The sequence below is a fragment of the Silene latifolia genome, chromosome 7 (assembly GCF_048544455.1).
Source record: "Silene latifolia isolate original U9 population chromosome 7, ASM4854445v1, whole genome shotgun sequence".
NCBI classification, from domain to species: Eukaryota; Viridiplantae; Streptophyta; class Magnoliopsida; order Caryophyllales; family Caryophyllaceae; genus Silene; species Silene latifolia.
In genome coordinates this window covers 47,800,430-47,816,609 of record NC_133532.1, presented here as the reverse complement: position 1 = coordinate 47,816,609, position 16,180 = coordinate 47,800,430, and the positions used below count along the sequence as shown (strand labels likewise).

The following is a 16,180-nucleotide window of genomic DNA, read 5'->3' as shown; positions in this document are numbered from 1 at the left end:
CAATTGAGACATAGCCTTACCAAATAGTAGAAACCATGAAAACCTATTTCGTGAGGGAGTGCACTCGGCCACACCGGGGTACAAACCTTGTTACGTAGGGGAAGTGGGTGATGAATGTTAATCCACCGAATTCATGTTGATAAGGGATGTATCGGCCCCACCGTGCCCAAGTTAATGTGGGTTTGGATCATGGACACATTTATTCGAAATTTGGATTGAACTCAACAAAAGTATTTGATAAGGGATGTATCGGCCCCACCGTGCCCTTGTCGATGTGTTTTGGGCTAAAGATAATTGTTAATATAAAATTATCGACCAAGAGTTCTAAAAGTAGAATCGATTAAACGTTAATCCACCGAGTTATATTGATAAAGGATGTATTGGCCCCACCGTGCCTAAGTCGATATGAATTTGGGTCTTGGAATCATTTATTATAGTTGGGTAGAGGTCACTATATAAATGTTCATATCTTGTTAATGTTTTACAAGTATGATTTTAAAAAGACAAATGTTAATATTTCCTTTTCCTCCATATTTGTAGTTCTAAAACAATGAATCCTTCAAATGCTACCGCACCAATTACTATTGATTCTTATCACAATGTTCTTGACGACATTTGCTCCAACAACGATTTCGATACAACTAGAGAACTTCATTTCGGGATAGGTTCGGATGGAAACCTTAATTTCATCACCTCTTCTAAACCACCCACTACTAATAGACCTCGTGTGAGTCCGTCTCAGGAAGACTACCTCATGCAAGCTATAGGGTCTTTGTCTCTGGAAGATAAAGATGCCAAAGCTAGTGGGAGCTCTAGCAATCAAGTTCTTGCTACAAAGGGCAAGAGGTTCAAGAAGAAAGGAAAGAAAATCAAAAACTTCAAGCAAGTTAATGATGAGTGCCATTATTGCTATGGCATAGGACATTGGCTTAGGAATTGTCCCGTGTATTTGCGAAATATAAGGGAAGGACTCATTACTCCAAAAGGTACAATTCCTAAAGAAATTTATGTTATTGATATAAATTATACTTCCACCACGACATGGGTACTAGATACCGGTTGTGGTTCTCACCTTTGTAATCATTTACAGGGTTTAAGAAATGTGGAGAAGCTTAACAAGGGAGATGTGGATCTACGCCTTGGAAATGGAGCTCGGGTAGCGGCCGAATCCAAGGGAACTTATGTTTTAGCTTTGCCAAGTGGATTTGAGTTGTATTTGCATAATTGTTTTTATGTGCCTACACTCTCTAAAAACATTATTTCAATCGCCATGCTAGACATGGACGGTTTTTGTTTTGTCATTAAGAACAATTGTTGTACTATTTCTAGGAATGATTTGGTTATTGGCCAAGCTACTTCCATCAATGGCATTTACATTTTAGAGACCTCAAATCCGACAAGAGATATTTATAACATTCAATCAAAGAAACTCAAAACAAGTGACCCAAGTGAAGCGTTCATTTGGCATTGTCGATTAGGTCACATAAACAAGAATCGCATCAAAAGATTAATTTCGACTAATGTGATTACACCATTTGATTATCAATCATATGGCACATGCGAATATTGCCTACTTGGCAAAATGACTCGTAATCCTTTTAGTGGTAAAGGGACACGAGCTAGTGAGCTATTGGGACTCATACACACCGATGTATGTGGACCAATGACTATCACCGCTCATGGTAATTATGACTACTTCATAACCTTCACCGATGATTTAAGTAGATATGGGTATATCTATTTAATAAAACATAAGAGTGAAGCGTTTGAGAAATTCAAGGAATTTCAAAATGAAGTAGAGAACCAATTGAATAAAAGGATTAAGGCACTACGATCCGATCGTGGTGGTGAATACCTTAGCCTTGAATTTGATTCACACTTGAAAAGTCGTGGTATTATGTCACAACTTTCTCCACCCGGAACACCTCAACTTAATGGTGTTGCCGAAAGGAGAAATCGAACCTTACTTGATATGGTTCGATCCATGATGAGTCAAACCGAGTTACCGAACTCGTTTTGGGGATTTGCGATACAAACCGCAATTCGATCTTTGAACAATAGTCCCACAAAGTCCACCGAAAAGACTCCATGTGAGATGTGGACGGGTAAGATTCCAAATATATCCTATATGAAGATTTGGGGATGTGATGCTTACGTCAAAACTAAGAACGACAACAAGCTTGCCCCAAGATCCGAAAAATGCACCTTTGTAGGTTACCCCTCGACCTCTCGAGGATATTACTTCTACAAACCTCAAGATCATAAAGTGTTTATGTCTTGCGAGGCTGTCTTCTTAGAAAAAGAATTTATTTCTAAGAGACATAGTGGGAGAAATTTTGAACTTGATGAAGTTCAAGAGACACAAACCGAAATAGAGACGCAAGAAGATGTTCCTTCGTCGTCTAACGCGGTTGTACCTCCTCCACTAAGAAGGACGGGCCGAGTTATTCGCCATCCCGATCGATATATGGGACTTATCGAGGAAGATGGAACACTCGATGTGTTGCTTATGGAAAGTGACGAGCCCGCCACCTACAAGGCCGCAATCTCTAGTCCTAATTCCACCTTATGGCTTGAAGCCATGAAGTCCGAAATGGATTCTATGCTTGAAAACCAAGTTTGGGACTTGGTAGATTTGCCTAAAGGGGCAAGACCCCTCCAATGCAAATGGATATTCAAAATCAAGAATGGCATAGAAGGACATGATGATGTCTACAAAGCTAGGCTAGTGGCTAAAGGATTTACCCAAGTCCAAGGTCTCCATTATGATGAGACCTTCGCCCCCGTAGCCATGCTAAGATCCATACGGATTATGTTAGCGATTGCCGCATTTCATGACTATGAAATATGGCAAATGGATGTCAAAACCGCTTTTCTAAATGGGAATTTAGAAGAGGAGGTGTACATGATACAACCCGAAGGTTTTGTTGATTCTAAAAATCCTAACAAAGTGTGCAAGCTTAAGAGATCCATTTATGGTCTTAAGCAAGCATCTAGAAGTTGGAATCATCGATTCAATCATGTTATAAAGGAAAATGGTTTCACTCGAAGTGTTAAGGAACCATGTTTATACATGAAATTCAGTGGGAGCAATGTTGTGTTCCTAATCTTGTATGTCGATGACATACTACTCATTGGAAATGATATTCCAATGTTGTCTTCTGTTAAGAAGTGGTTAGGTAACCACTTCCAAATGAAGGATTTAGGAGAGGCACAACGCATATTAGGTATCCGGATCTATAGAGATAGATCCAAGAGGATATTGGCACTAAGTCAAGAGTCTTATGTTGATAAGATTCTTCGACGCTTCAGCATGGACAAATCCAAAAGGGGTTTGGTACCTATGGTAACCGGGACGATATTGAGCAAGACTCAATCTCCCTCTAAACCCCATGATGTTGAACGCATGAGTGAGATCCCTTACGCTTCCGCTGTCGGATCAATCATGTATGCCATGATATGCACACGCCCTGATGTATCGTATGCCTTGAGCATAACGAGTAGATATCAAGGAAATCCAGGTGAGAGTCACTGGATTGCTGTCAAGAACATCCTTAAATACTTGAGAAGAACTAAGGACTCTATCCTTGTGTTTGGAGGAGACACTGAGTTGCGTGTTAATGGATACACGGACTCAAGTTTTCAAACAGATAGAGATGACATGAAATCACAAGCTGGTTTTGTTTTCATGCTCAATGGTGGTGCCGTAAGCTGGAGAAGCTTCAAGGAAGTCAGAATCCGCGGATTCTACAACGGAGGTGAGTACATAGCAAAGCATCGGAAAGTCGCCAAGGAAGCTATGTGGATCAAGCAATTCACGGAAGGTCTAAAAGTAGTACCTACCGCAAATGATCCCATCACTCTCTATTGTGACAATAGTGGGACGATCTTCCAAGCTAAAGAGCCAAAGTCTAGTAATAGATCTAGACATGTACTTAGAAAATATCATGTAATAAGAGATTTTATTGATAGGAAGGAGATTGCGTTATGTAAGGTTGGGACGGATGACAACATAGCCGATCCGCTCACCAAGCCTTTATCGCAGGCTAAGCATGATGGACATGTTACGTCCATGGGACTTAAACGTGTACCAAATTTTTGTTAGATTTTGAAATGAAATAAAAGTGTTGTTTTTGTTCATGTTCATAATCACATTTGTCTTTTATCTTTAATTTATACATTGTTATATCCAAACGGGTTGTAGTGACAATTGAACCCCGTTAAAGTGAACTCGGATTAACATAGTATTTGCCCATAGTCACTTATATGAGGTGACGTCTCGAAGTGACTAGAGTGTGAGGCGATTGATGGCAAGTTCAAGTGCCATAGAGTCATGTGTGATGACTAGTCGATCACATAGGCAGACTGTTAGGAACATTTTGTCGGGCCTAACGACCGCTTATAGAGTTCTGGCAAATTTATATAGCCTGGTCGTGGCGAGAGCTACTATAGTATTCACATGAGTCGATTCTTTTGACTAAAGACTATTCACCTAAGATGGCACAGTTTCAGATTAACTTTGATTTGTGTTACTACGACCTTCGTAAATGGGGTCAAATGGGCATATTTTGGGTTATGATGGCTATGGCTAGTCGAAGGGAATGAGTGCAATAGGAATTGTCCACCCCTAGTCAGGGTTATAACAATATCTCAGGGCCACTCGAGGAGTAATGAACTGGAAATGCGTGGCCACGCTCGGAAAGTATCTATGATAGATAAGTCTGGTCAATCAGTTATTCTCCAGATCGAGGAAACCACTCTCGATATGATCACTTGCAAGTACGACCTGAAAGACACCTTGCATTGAGTGGGAGATAGTAATAGGACAAGAGAATTGGTGACGCACACTTGTCGAGGACAAGTGGGAGATTGTTGGAATATGTGTCCTCCGACAATAATGCGATCACGACTGTTGATCATAATGATCACATGTTTAAATCTCATTATAAAGAATACAATTGGGAAGTAATATTGTTACTGTCAACTGGTCAACATATATCGGTAATGATTGGCTGACTAGAGTTTGACATTACTGTCGTGCGACGGTGGTGATCAGTTGACCCCCTAGGTCATACCTAAAGGGCAATACTCTTAATTGATTATTTAATTAATCGTATAACGTTACGAGCTAATTAAATTACTTGAAAATTGACGGACGATTTTGGAAGTAAAATTTACGTATCATATTGAAATGTGATTAAATGAGATACGGTCTGAGTAATCGAATTGTTTCATTACTCGGATGAAATTATTGTTTAAGGAAACAATCGGAATTGAATGAATTTTTGTAAATACGATTTATAAATTGGTAAAATATTTTGGCACAAGTAATTATGAAATTACTAAATCAATTTTTGTATGTGACGTATTTTTATTAGTACGTTGATTTTTAATATGTTAAAAATACATAACAAATTTATGTGACATGTGACATGTGACATATTGTCAATTGACAAAAATAATATGGAATCCATATTAACTAAAAGTGCCGAAATAATAGAGGTGCATTAGCTAAAATTGTGTTTATATTTTAAATAGAAAACATAATGATGAAATAGCTAGGTAGCCATGCAACCCTATTCACCTTGTGAAGACCAATATGGGCATGCATTGGCTCCCCTAAAGCACCTCCACCCACCCGGTTTTCCAAGAGAGAAAAGGCAAGAGTTTTGTCTTATTTTTCTATATACACTACTTTGTTTAGTTAGTGAAACATTCATTCCATTCATTAATCTAAAAATAAGAGTTTTTAGAGAGATAAACCGAAATATATAAGTGTTTTATAAATATTTTGGTTCAATTTTCTACCTAGATTAATATTATACTAGCTCAAATAATATTAATTAGATTAAGAGAAAGCCTTGGGTATAAAGCTTAGGGAGAGATCTTATACTTAGATCTTGTTCATCCATAAGGAAAGCTCAAGAACAAAAGAAAAGGAGATTTCGTTTGTGCCCAATAAAACCGAAATACTCAATGTAAGGATATGATTTCTCCTCTTTTGTTATATTGTTTGCATGCATAAAATCCGTATTTAATTTTATGACAAATTTATTTAGACATATATGAGTATGTTTTATGTATATGAATCTACATTTCCATCAGCATCAACTAAATATTTCATCTCGTAAAACTAATTCTGGATCCTGTTTTGGTGTTTTACCATTGAGTACTCAGGATTTGGGGGTTTCTGATGCAGGTACTGAGGAGCCTGTATCGGTCCTTCGTCCTAATAAGAAGAGTCTGATGAGGATTGGGTAGAGGTTCCTGGACGTAGCAATGGGCAGGATAAAGACTCTCCTTCATCATCAAGGGTAAGTGGGATTCAACTTTCTAATTCTGATGTTAAGGATGAGTTAGAGTACTGGTCGAAGGCTGTTTATTGTTATGTGCTGGGAGCGAACCCACCGTGGAATGTCATTGATGGTTTTGTGAAACGTATCTGGGGATATACTGAAATTGAGAAGATTGCTTTTCATTCTAATGGTATTTTTCTGGTGCGTTTCAAAATTGAGGCCATGAAATTGAGAGTGTTGTAGGCAGGGCCCATCTTCTTTGACAATAAACCTGTTGTTGTCATGGAATGGACGCCGGAGACTAAACTAATTAGGGAGGCAGTTGATTTGGTACCAATATGGATTAGATTTATGGGCTTCCTTTGAAATTCTGGGGGAATGCTCTTAAGAAGATTGCTAATCTTGCTGGTTCTCCAATTCGGTGTAATAGTAATACACAGTTGAAGACGTTCCTTGGCTATGCTAGAGTTATGGTTGAGGTAAAATTTGGGGATGATTTGCCTGATGTGATTGAATTTATGGATGAGTTGGATAACAAACATAGGGAAATTGTTCATTATGAGTGGAAACCTACTATATGCACTGAATGCCCTTCTCTTTTCATCCCTCTTTCTCTCCGTCCAGGATCATTACCCAATTGACCAGACATGGAGGGATAAGTCTGAATAGCAGTAGGAGGACTTTTCTGGAAGTATTGGAGATGTATATCCATGTTAGAGAGGTGTGTGAAGGAGAAATGAATGATGACTTACCTGTGATAAAGAATGTGTAGCATTGGTTTTTGGAATGTTAGAAGGTTTAATAGTAGTAATAAGCAGACTGATGTTAGAAGGTTTCTGCACCTAAATAATGTAGGTTTATTTGGTATTTTAGAAACTAGGGTTCGAATAAACTCTATCAATAAGGTCCATAATGGATTGGGTTCTAATTGGTCTCTTGTTACAAATATCAATATTAATGATGGTGGTAGGATTTGGCTTATCTGGGATGCCATGAATTATAATGTTGAGGTCCTTAGTTGTGAAGCTCAGGTGATTAACACTAAAGTGACATTTCTTTCTACTGGTGTGCATTGGTGGGTCTCTATGGTTTGTGGCTTTAATAGAATTGCTGATAGGATTCCTCTGTTGGAATCTCTTATCCATATGGATGGTATTGTTGATGGTCCATGGGTGGTAATGGGTGATTTTAACAATGTTTTGGCAATGAATGAAAGAATTGGTTCAGAGGTTACTTCTGCTGAGTTGAGGGGATTTCAGAATTGTACTGCTACCCATGGGTTGATGGATATTCCTGCTCATGGGGCTTTTTTTACATAGAATAATAAGCAATGAGGTAGGGAATAAGGTTTATAGCAGAATAGACAGAACTCTGGTGAATGATGATTGGCTCCTTCATTTCCCATAATCTCACACAGTGATTCATCCTGATGACCATTGTCCTTGTACTATTTCTCTTTAGCCTGAGGTTACAAGGAAGAGAGGATGTTTCAAGTATTTTAATATGTGGGGGCTTGATCCTACATTTGGAGATACTGTCAAAAATGTGTGTGATACGAAATTGATACAGAGATTAGACGAAATAAACAGTCTCCACGACTGTTCAGTCAGAAGGCAATTTCCCCAGCTGTTTACTCGGTTACTTGGCGCCCAAGGAAGAGGTGTCGAGACTTCTTTCCTAAAAGAAGTCATATCTTAATTCGACAATCAGATTAAATTCGACAATCAGACAGTCTGCAGCACTGTCCAGTTTCGTTAATTCCGCTGCAACTCTAACGAATCTTATTCTTTTGAGTAATTTTCGTATCAGTGTGGGATCAACAGATTGAGGGATATACTCTGTTTCAAATTGTTAAGAAATTGAAAATGCTTAAACAAGCTTTGAAGGCTCTGAATGGTTCAAGCTTTTCTAATATTGAGACAGCTGCTGAAGAGTTAAGAACGATAAACACCTAAGAGGGGGAGGGAGTGAATTAGGTGTACCTTTTAAAATTTTTATCCTTAACTAGGTTAATTAATTAACTTAAGTAAGGAAAAACGAAGTACAAAACTTGAGAAACTTAATTGAATGTAAGTTCACAAGAAGGTACAACAGTTCTATGTCACAGTATAGGTGACTGTAACACAGAACTTGATTAGGTACATGCGAGAAATAGCAAAGTGGAAGAACGTAAAAGTAAATGAACAAACAAACGATATTTTAAAAATTGGTTCAGCCTCTACTCCGAGGCCTACGTCCAACCGTTATTTTATTGCTTGTTTAGAAATTTACTCAAACTTACTAAACCCCTTACAATGAAAATAACTCGCCAACCTACTCCGGTTGCACTCAAACTTAAAGCTACTCCGCTTCAAGAGTTTATGGGTTCTATCTCAAGGTGTTACAGAATCTTGAATCTCAACAGTTCACTAAATGAACATGGAGATCACAATTAAGATCTAACACGAGAATCATGGAACAAACTCATTATGTCACAGTACAGCGAATTGATACTTGGAGGTTTTACAGCTTTTTCGAAAACAAATGAAGACTTTAAAATCTGAAAAACGTTTTGCAAACACTTGAAGAACAAAGGTTTAAATGCACAAATGATTTGCAATGTTTTACAATAAATGCTTTGGAAGTCTTAAGAAATAAATGAGACTAAGACACTCTATTTATAGTGGATTTAGTCTTAGGTAAGTACAACATGGAAAAATTAAATCCAATATAAAAATAGTAGTCTTGAGTGATGGTAAGTGTTAGACTATAGGCTTGGGGCTTAATAAATCAGAAACTTAAGCTACTACACTCAACATGTGACCTTTTACTAAAATGGCAAAAAACTTTTCTTACTTTAGAAGTTTAACAAGTCTTTCTTACCATTTTAGTAAAAGGTGTTTGCACAAATCTAGAGACTTAGTCAAGTGGATTTGTGACTCCAAAATTTCAGATTGTTTTCAAGCTTTTGAAAATTCAAATGTTTAAGGTTTGAAATTTGCAAAGTTTTAATCACTTAAAACATTTTGTCGAAAGACTTCCTCCATACGGTAGTACCAGAAACCACAGTACAACGTACTGTTGCATGGTTTTGCCATAACTTGACTTAAATGAGAATGTTACACTTACTCTTACATTTTTCGACTAAGGCTTAGAGAATATCATTGTCTTGACTTTCTTGATATATCTTGATCATCTTGAATCATTGTTGAAAGTCCATTTGATTGCTTCAATCACTAATCATTCAACTAAAAGCAAACAATCAAATAACAAAGGGAACTTGGCATCATCAACTTAATGTGTTCTAACAAATTCCCCCTTTGATGATGACAAGTCCAAACATGTGTGATATTCCCCCTTAGCCCATGGTTACTCGGTCTTTGGTCATTTCAACATACACATAATTCATAAACATGATCAAGGTAATCGAAGGGTGCAACATGCTTGGCCAAAGTAAAACATCTAATCATGGAAGCTAAGACATAATCACGGTGAACGTTAGCCTAAGAGTTAAAAGATCACACATAAGCATAGTTTGAACTACTTCCCCCTCTTGACATCATCAAGGGAGGATAAAACATGTTCAAGGTTAGCAACACGATTTAAAAACACACACAAATTGTTCAAGCAAACAAAACACACAAGCATCCAAAGAGTGCAAAAGAGTCTTAAAACAACAAAGAGCCAAGGTTCAAATAAGCGATAAACGGGTTAGGAAGGCATGAGCTCAAGTGGAGGAGTTCGGCTTCTTAGCATCAAGACGTTCAAGTAGATCTTCCATTCATGGTACGAAGATCACCCACCTTATCCCGTAACTTGCCATGTTCCTTGACCAATCGATTGACAATTCCAAGAAGTTCATCCAACTTTGCTAGCACCACACCCAATTCAACAGTAGACCCCACTGTAGAACCACTTCCCGACTGATTTTTCCGCTCCAATTTCCCATTCTTAATCTCCAAATTCATCCGAGAAAGAAGACTCAGTGTCATTTCATCACTCAATTTCCCAATTGCGGGGCTTCCCTTCAACACTAACCCTTCCCTCATAAAGATAATAGAGAGCCACATACCATAAGGCACTACGGCATTTTTGTCGAAATTGCCGCTTTGAAATTCAGTGGACATCTCATGAATTCGGTGAAACATAAGGCGAGGAAGGTTTATGGGTTTGTGTTTGACAATGCGATGAATGAGGAGCATATCAAGGAGGGAGCATCTCCCACGGCTATTGTTGCTAGGGACGAGGTTGCGGAAAACAAGGTTAAAGATGAACCTAATGGGTGCGGTTAGTTCGAAGGCATAGATGTTGGTTGGGCCATTGTCATCATGAGTTCGAAGAACGTTCATGACTTGGGTGGATGTTATCCGTCAACTTCTCCTCAGTCACGTTTGGGAAAGGAGGTAAGCCCGGCATTACATACATCAAGGTGGGCAGCAAGTTGGTCAATTGTAAGGACAAGGGGTTTCTGATTGATATAGGCGGAAAGGGTTCCAGATGCAACATCTACTCTGACTGTTGCATAGAATTGAATGACCTCGGACAAGTACATAGGACTATACTTGTCAAACAGATTCACCCAACCCTGTGCATACATTGCTTCCTTGAAATATTTGAAGGCAATAGAAGTATCATACCAAGATTTTTTGAACCTCCTTCCACTGTGAAAGCAACAGATCAACATACCGTGGCATAGCTTAAGAACCTCCTCCGGAAGATCAAGTGAATTGAGATGGTTGAGGACATCATTCTTGAATGTTTCTCCAAATGGAGCAACTACTAAATCCATGCATGTATTGAGCGGAACCTTCTCCTCAATAATCTCATCCTCATTTACACTTGGTAAATCCCGATGATAACGAGGCCATTTGGGTGCCTTGGTCTTTGAACCAGATCTCCTTTTTCTTTGAGTGACTTTGGGATTTGGTGGGGATGCTTTCGGTGTTACATCATCGTCATCACCAAAGATCTCAACCATCTTTCTCTTAGACCATGGGTCAAGCCCATCATCGAACACTTGCTCGGCATTAGGATCGATTTCTGCTTCAACAGTGGGAGCCTTTGTTGCATCCATTTCAGTCGGTACATTTTCTTCCATGCTCTCATTTACCAAGTCTTTCAATATTTCATCAATACCATCATCCTTCTTTTCCTCATCTTCATCACTCTTTTCTTTTTCCTTATCAATTTCAAGATCATCTCCTTTGTCACCAATTTCTTTTGATTTTTATTCTTTTTCTTTTAATTCCTTTTCATTTCCTTTTTGATTTCTCCTCATTTTCTTTTGATTTTTCATCATCTCCCTCTGATTTTTCTTTACTCTCTTTTGATTTTTCACCTTCAAGTTCCCCCTCTCTCATCTCACGTGATTTACCTTCCTTTTCACTTGACTTTACAACATCACTCATTTTTTCAATTTCTTCATCTTTCTTGGTTCCCTTAGAACCGGATTCTTCCTCATCGGTGTCAAAGTCCACCTCTTCATCCAAGTGGAGCGAGATTGGAGGTCTTCTACCACGACCTCCTCTGCCCCGACCACCACCTCTTTTGGCGGTTGTTTTCTTTCGTGCAACGGTGGGTTTGGCAATGGCAGAGATGGCCTCATTAGTCTTGGCAGCGGTTTTGGGAGGCATTTTCTTTTTGGCGATATATTTTGGGTTAAAGGTATTTCTGAGTTGGAGAACTTCTTTTGAAAATCTTTGTTTTGAGGACATGCTGAGAAATTTGAAAAGGCAAAGTTTTTTTGACGGTTTGGGATTTCGAAAAAGGTGAGGAGTGGTTTTTTATTTAGTGGGTAATAGGAAGTATAGTGTTGAAACATGGGAAATAAATGTAAGGTTGGTGTGGTTAACAAGGGGAGTGGACGGTTAAGTGTTGGGAGAGTGAGGCTAGGTTGTAGGCTTTAGGTGTGATTTGACATAAAGTGGTTTAGTGGCTCAATGCAATTAACTCAAATGCACAAGGAAGTTTTGATGTTTAATTTTCTCGACCAATTTGCATGCATTAGACGGATTAGCCAAATTTATTAACAGATAATTCCAACCTCTAGTCAATCATCGAGGAAAATAATTTATTTTAGCTACATGTCACCTACTAAACTGATATAGGGTTTTATCGTCATTTCCCAATCAAAAACTATTTATAAAACCCAATTAAAAAGTAGTATTTAATTGGGGTCGAACACAAAGATGGCGGGGGTGTATACTTAGTCGTTTTAAGTCCTATTTTAGTCAAATAAAAATAAGATTGATTATTTGTAAACTAAGATGCAAATAAGATATAAAATTAAGCTAAATGAAGATTGCTTCTAATCAAATGAATGAAAACTAAGGTCCTTGGGTTCACTTGGGTAAGTCGAGGAAGAGAAGATTGTTAACAAGAAATGGGTAATGATAAAGGCCTATAATTGATCCTAATTTCTTAGTCAATTAGAGCTAACCAACAAGCATTTACTTACTAAGAAAAAAAACTCGTCTCGACCATGCCATATAGGCCTTCCATTGTCTTTCGACCTAGGATAGACTAAACATGATAATGAAAGACTCAAACTCTCATTTAAGCAATCCATCAAACATTTCGTAGGCATAGGAGTAGGTTTTACAAACAAGCTTACACTTAGTTGAGACAAACTCATCACAAACATGCATAAAGACTATCTAATAGCATAGGCACCAAGATGGATTAAATATGTCTAAGAAAGGCTCCAACTTTCATTTAAGCATCTCATTTAAACACTTCTAAAACCATCCAATATCATAATGCACCAAGATAAGTTAAACATGCTAATAAAAGACTCAAACTTTCGTTTAAGCATTTCATCGAGCACTTCATATGCACAAGAGTAAGACCGATAAATTACCCAATTCAAAAGGTTAAAAACCGAATTTCAATCCCCTTAATCACCCAAGATCCCCCATGACCTTAGATAAGACAACTCGCTGATACCCGTCGTAAGGTGTCAAAAATAATATTTATAATTCCTAACTACAACTATAGATAGTGGTAGTAGGGTCGAACCACAGAGAGGCGGATGCAATTAATAGTTGTCTAAATTTTAGTCTAAGTAACAAATGTGGGAGTTTGTTTGATTTGAGTGATCTATGACTAAATGCAATAAGTGAAAAGTAAACTAAGCTAGCAGATGAAAAAAGATATTAAAAGGGGTGCTAAGATGGTCGGTTCACTATAGTTTCGGCGGCAGTATACTAGGTAGGTCTAAAACAATCACGTGAGACGGGAAAATAAGAAGTCCTCTCGGTCCATTCTTAACAGGTAGCATCTTTCGATCTCGCTACAGGTCGCTAATATCACTAATGCTAACTTTCGTCCTGAAAAGTGACTTAAAAGGCTAAATTAACTCATCTTTCGATCTCATTAATCTAGTCGTCTTAATTAGGTAGGCTATCTCCCTTCCCTATCTCTCGATCTTTATTGGGTCGGTTAATTCCTAGGCATTCAACTAGTCGCGTGCACTCGATTCGTCAAATATGGAAATTAAATTAATTAAAACGAACAATATCTCACGAGGCCAGTCGATCGACCAGGGAATCCAGTCGATCGACCATGGCGCGATTTGGGGTTACTATTCTAATGCCGCCTACTTCTACAGATTCCCTACATCCTAGCACAAGGAATTTAGCTACTCATATTAGAAATAATAACAGTAATAAACTTGACAATTAAAACATTCGAATTCATACTTAAATTAATTAAATGAACAAATAACATAAAGCAATAATTCGGCTTCGGGAGATCTAACCTAGCAATTCTATACTACGAATGAAAGCAATGAAATTGAATATAAGAACAGAAGAGTACCGTGTAGAGGAATTGTAAAGGGAAGATCAAAACCGAATGCAAAAACAGAGACTTTATTAACGGAAATAATCTAAACTAATGTATGTGTAGAACTTAATGATAAAACTGAATTAAAGCTTGATGATCATTCTGAATAACCTAGGTTACGTTATATAGAATATCGCGTAACACTTATTCCTAAACCTAACATACAATGGGCTTTGGAAATCTCGTTCTATTAATTCACGTCAAAATTAACGGTATGGTCGATCGACCATAGCAGCCGGTCGATCGACTGAACTATGCTGAACAGTAGCTCCTGTAAGTCGTGCGTTGGTCGATTGACTGGGAAGACCGGTCGATTGACTGCTGTAGCTGGTGAACGCTTCTACATTCTTCATAAAGTTGTATTTCAGGCCTCGAAATGCGCACCAAGTTCGTTTCTCGCGTAAATACTTCATGTCAACTGCAATGCAAGGTACCCGAAGACGGATTTAGCTTGATTTCCGCTGGATTCTTCACATTTCTGCAATAATGTACAAAAACACGAAAGTAGACGGAAATAGGGAAAATAGTAGCATAAACTACATAAATGAGCTCTGAAATGCGTGTAAAATGGGGTGTAAAACATCATATTTAAGACACGCATCAAATTTCCCCAAACCAAACCCTTGCTTGTCCCCAATCAAGGACTAGACTCGATCCTAAAACCTAATGGAACGAGTTTAATCTCAGAGCGAAATGCAAACCGAATAGCCTAAACCAATTTAATGCAACAACCAACAATCAATTAGCAATATGATTCATGCAAACGAGTTATGTAGTCGTTAAAAACCTGCTGAACCATCAACTGTAGAGACTTATCAAATCGGACTCTCACGGGTCGCTCATATCACTCAATAAAAACAGGTGAATATATGTAAAAGATAGAAAGAAGTAATTTGTAATGACTCTCACCTAAACTACGACCTATAAGAACATGCCGGCAATCTAATATGAAAATAATCTCTACAACCGTACATAAGCATTCCAACCAAACAAATGACCATGACACATGCCGAGGTATATATGGATATGTGAGGTATGGGGTAAGAAGAGACAAAACAATTATGGGAACGTGGAGGTATAGGTGATCAAGCTAGTACCTAAACAAAACCATGTGACAACATCCAACTTCTTGCTCAAAATCAACAATAAAACCGGTGCTAATTATCAAGCACAAATCTCGCAATCTCCATAATAATTAATCAACTCCCCATAAGATATGAATGCAACATGGGAGCAAAAATCGCCATTTAAAAAGGACTTTGATTTTTTTCTTCTTTTCTTCTCGGGCTTCAGTCGATCGACCAATGAGGCCAGTCGATCGACCATACCGAACTTATTTCTCTCTTCTCTCCTTTTTTTCTTTTTTTCTTTCCTTTTTCCATTTTTTTTCCATCTTCCCAACATCATCTCAAAATGAGCATATGCCACCAAAAACGAAGTAACAATCCCAAGAACATAAACTACTAGCTTGACAAGGGAAGGCTAAATGTAGGATGTAGTAACGGGACAAAAAGGCTATTTTTGGCAGTGTGGAGCTTATGGGCAAAATGAATAAAGGAAAACCTCTACCACATGTGTCAACAAACCACAACCCGAATGCATACAGGTATTAAGCAGATCAAGTTCATATTTATGCATCTTAATATAACATGTCTCATAAGGAGTAACTACTCACATCCTAGATAAACTGGTCATAAATGTCACCAGTTATAAGCTCTAAATCTCAGAAATATAAGTAGTTTGCCAAAAATCTAAGTCAAGACTCAAGTTCAGCAAATAATTTAACGAAAACTCGTAGATATGCATATACGATTCTACTAATAACATGTCAATTAAGCACGGTTTAGGCATAAACAGCTGCAAATGCAATGTCATCATTGAAATACTACCGTTCCGACTCAACCTATATGCTAAAATAAACGTGCATTTTTCAAATTTTTCATTTTTTTTTTGAATTTTTTTCTGTATAAATAAGGGAAATGAAATAAACGATGCAAACTGAAATAAACGTGAAACAGAAATGCAATAAAACATATGAATGCGACGCAAAACCCTTCCCC

At 37.9% G+C, this 16,180-nt stretch overlaps 1 protein-coding gene and 1 pseudogene across 1 annotated transcript; one reads left to right on the top strand and one right to left on the bottom strand.

The window, feature by feature from the left end:
- Positions 1 to 16,180, bottom strand: part of LOC141592147 (uncharacterized) — a 272,781-nt pseudogene that overhangs the window by 132,575 nt on the left and 124,026 nt on the right.
- LOC141590052 (uncharacterized) lies at positions 7,061 to 7,615 on the top strand. The gene has a single exon (XM_074410667.1). It carries the CDS (start codon positions 7,061 to 7,063, stop codon positions 7,613 to 7,615), a length of 555 nt encoding a protein of 184 aa, XP_074266768.1.

What these genes read in the sequence shown, in the direction of transcription:
- LOC141590052 (XM_074410667.1), top strand. Translation starts at nt 7,061, where the DNA reads ATGTGTAGCATTGGTTTTTGGAATGTTAGAAGGTTTAATAGTAGTAAT.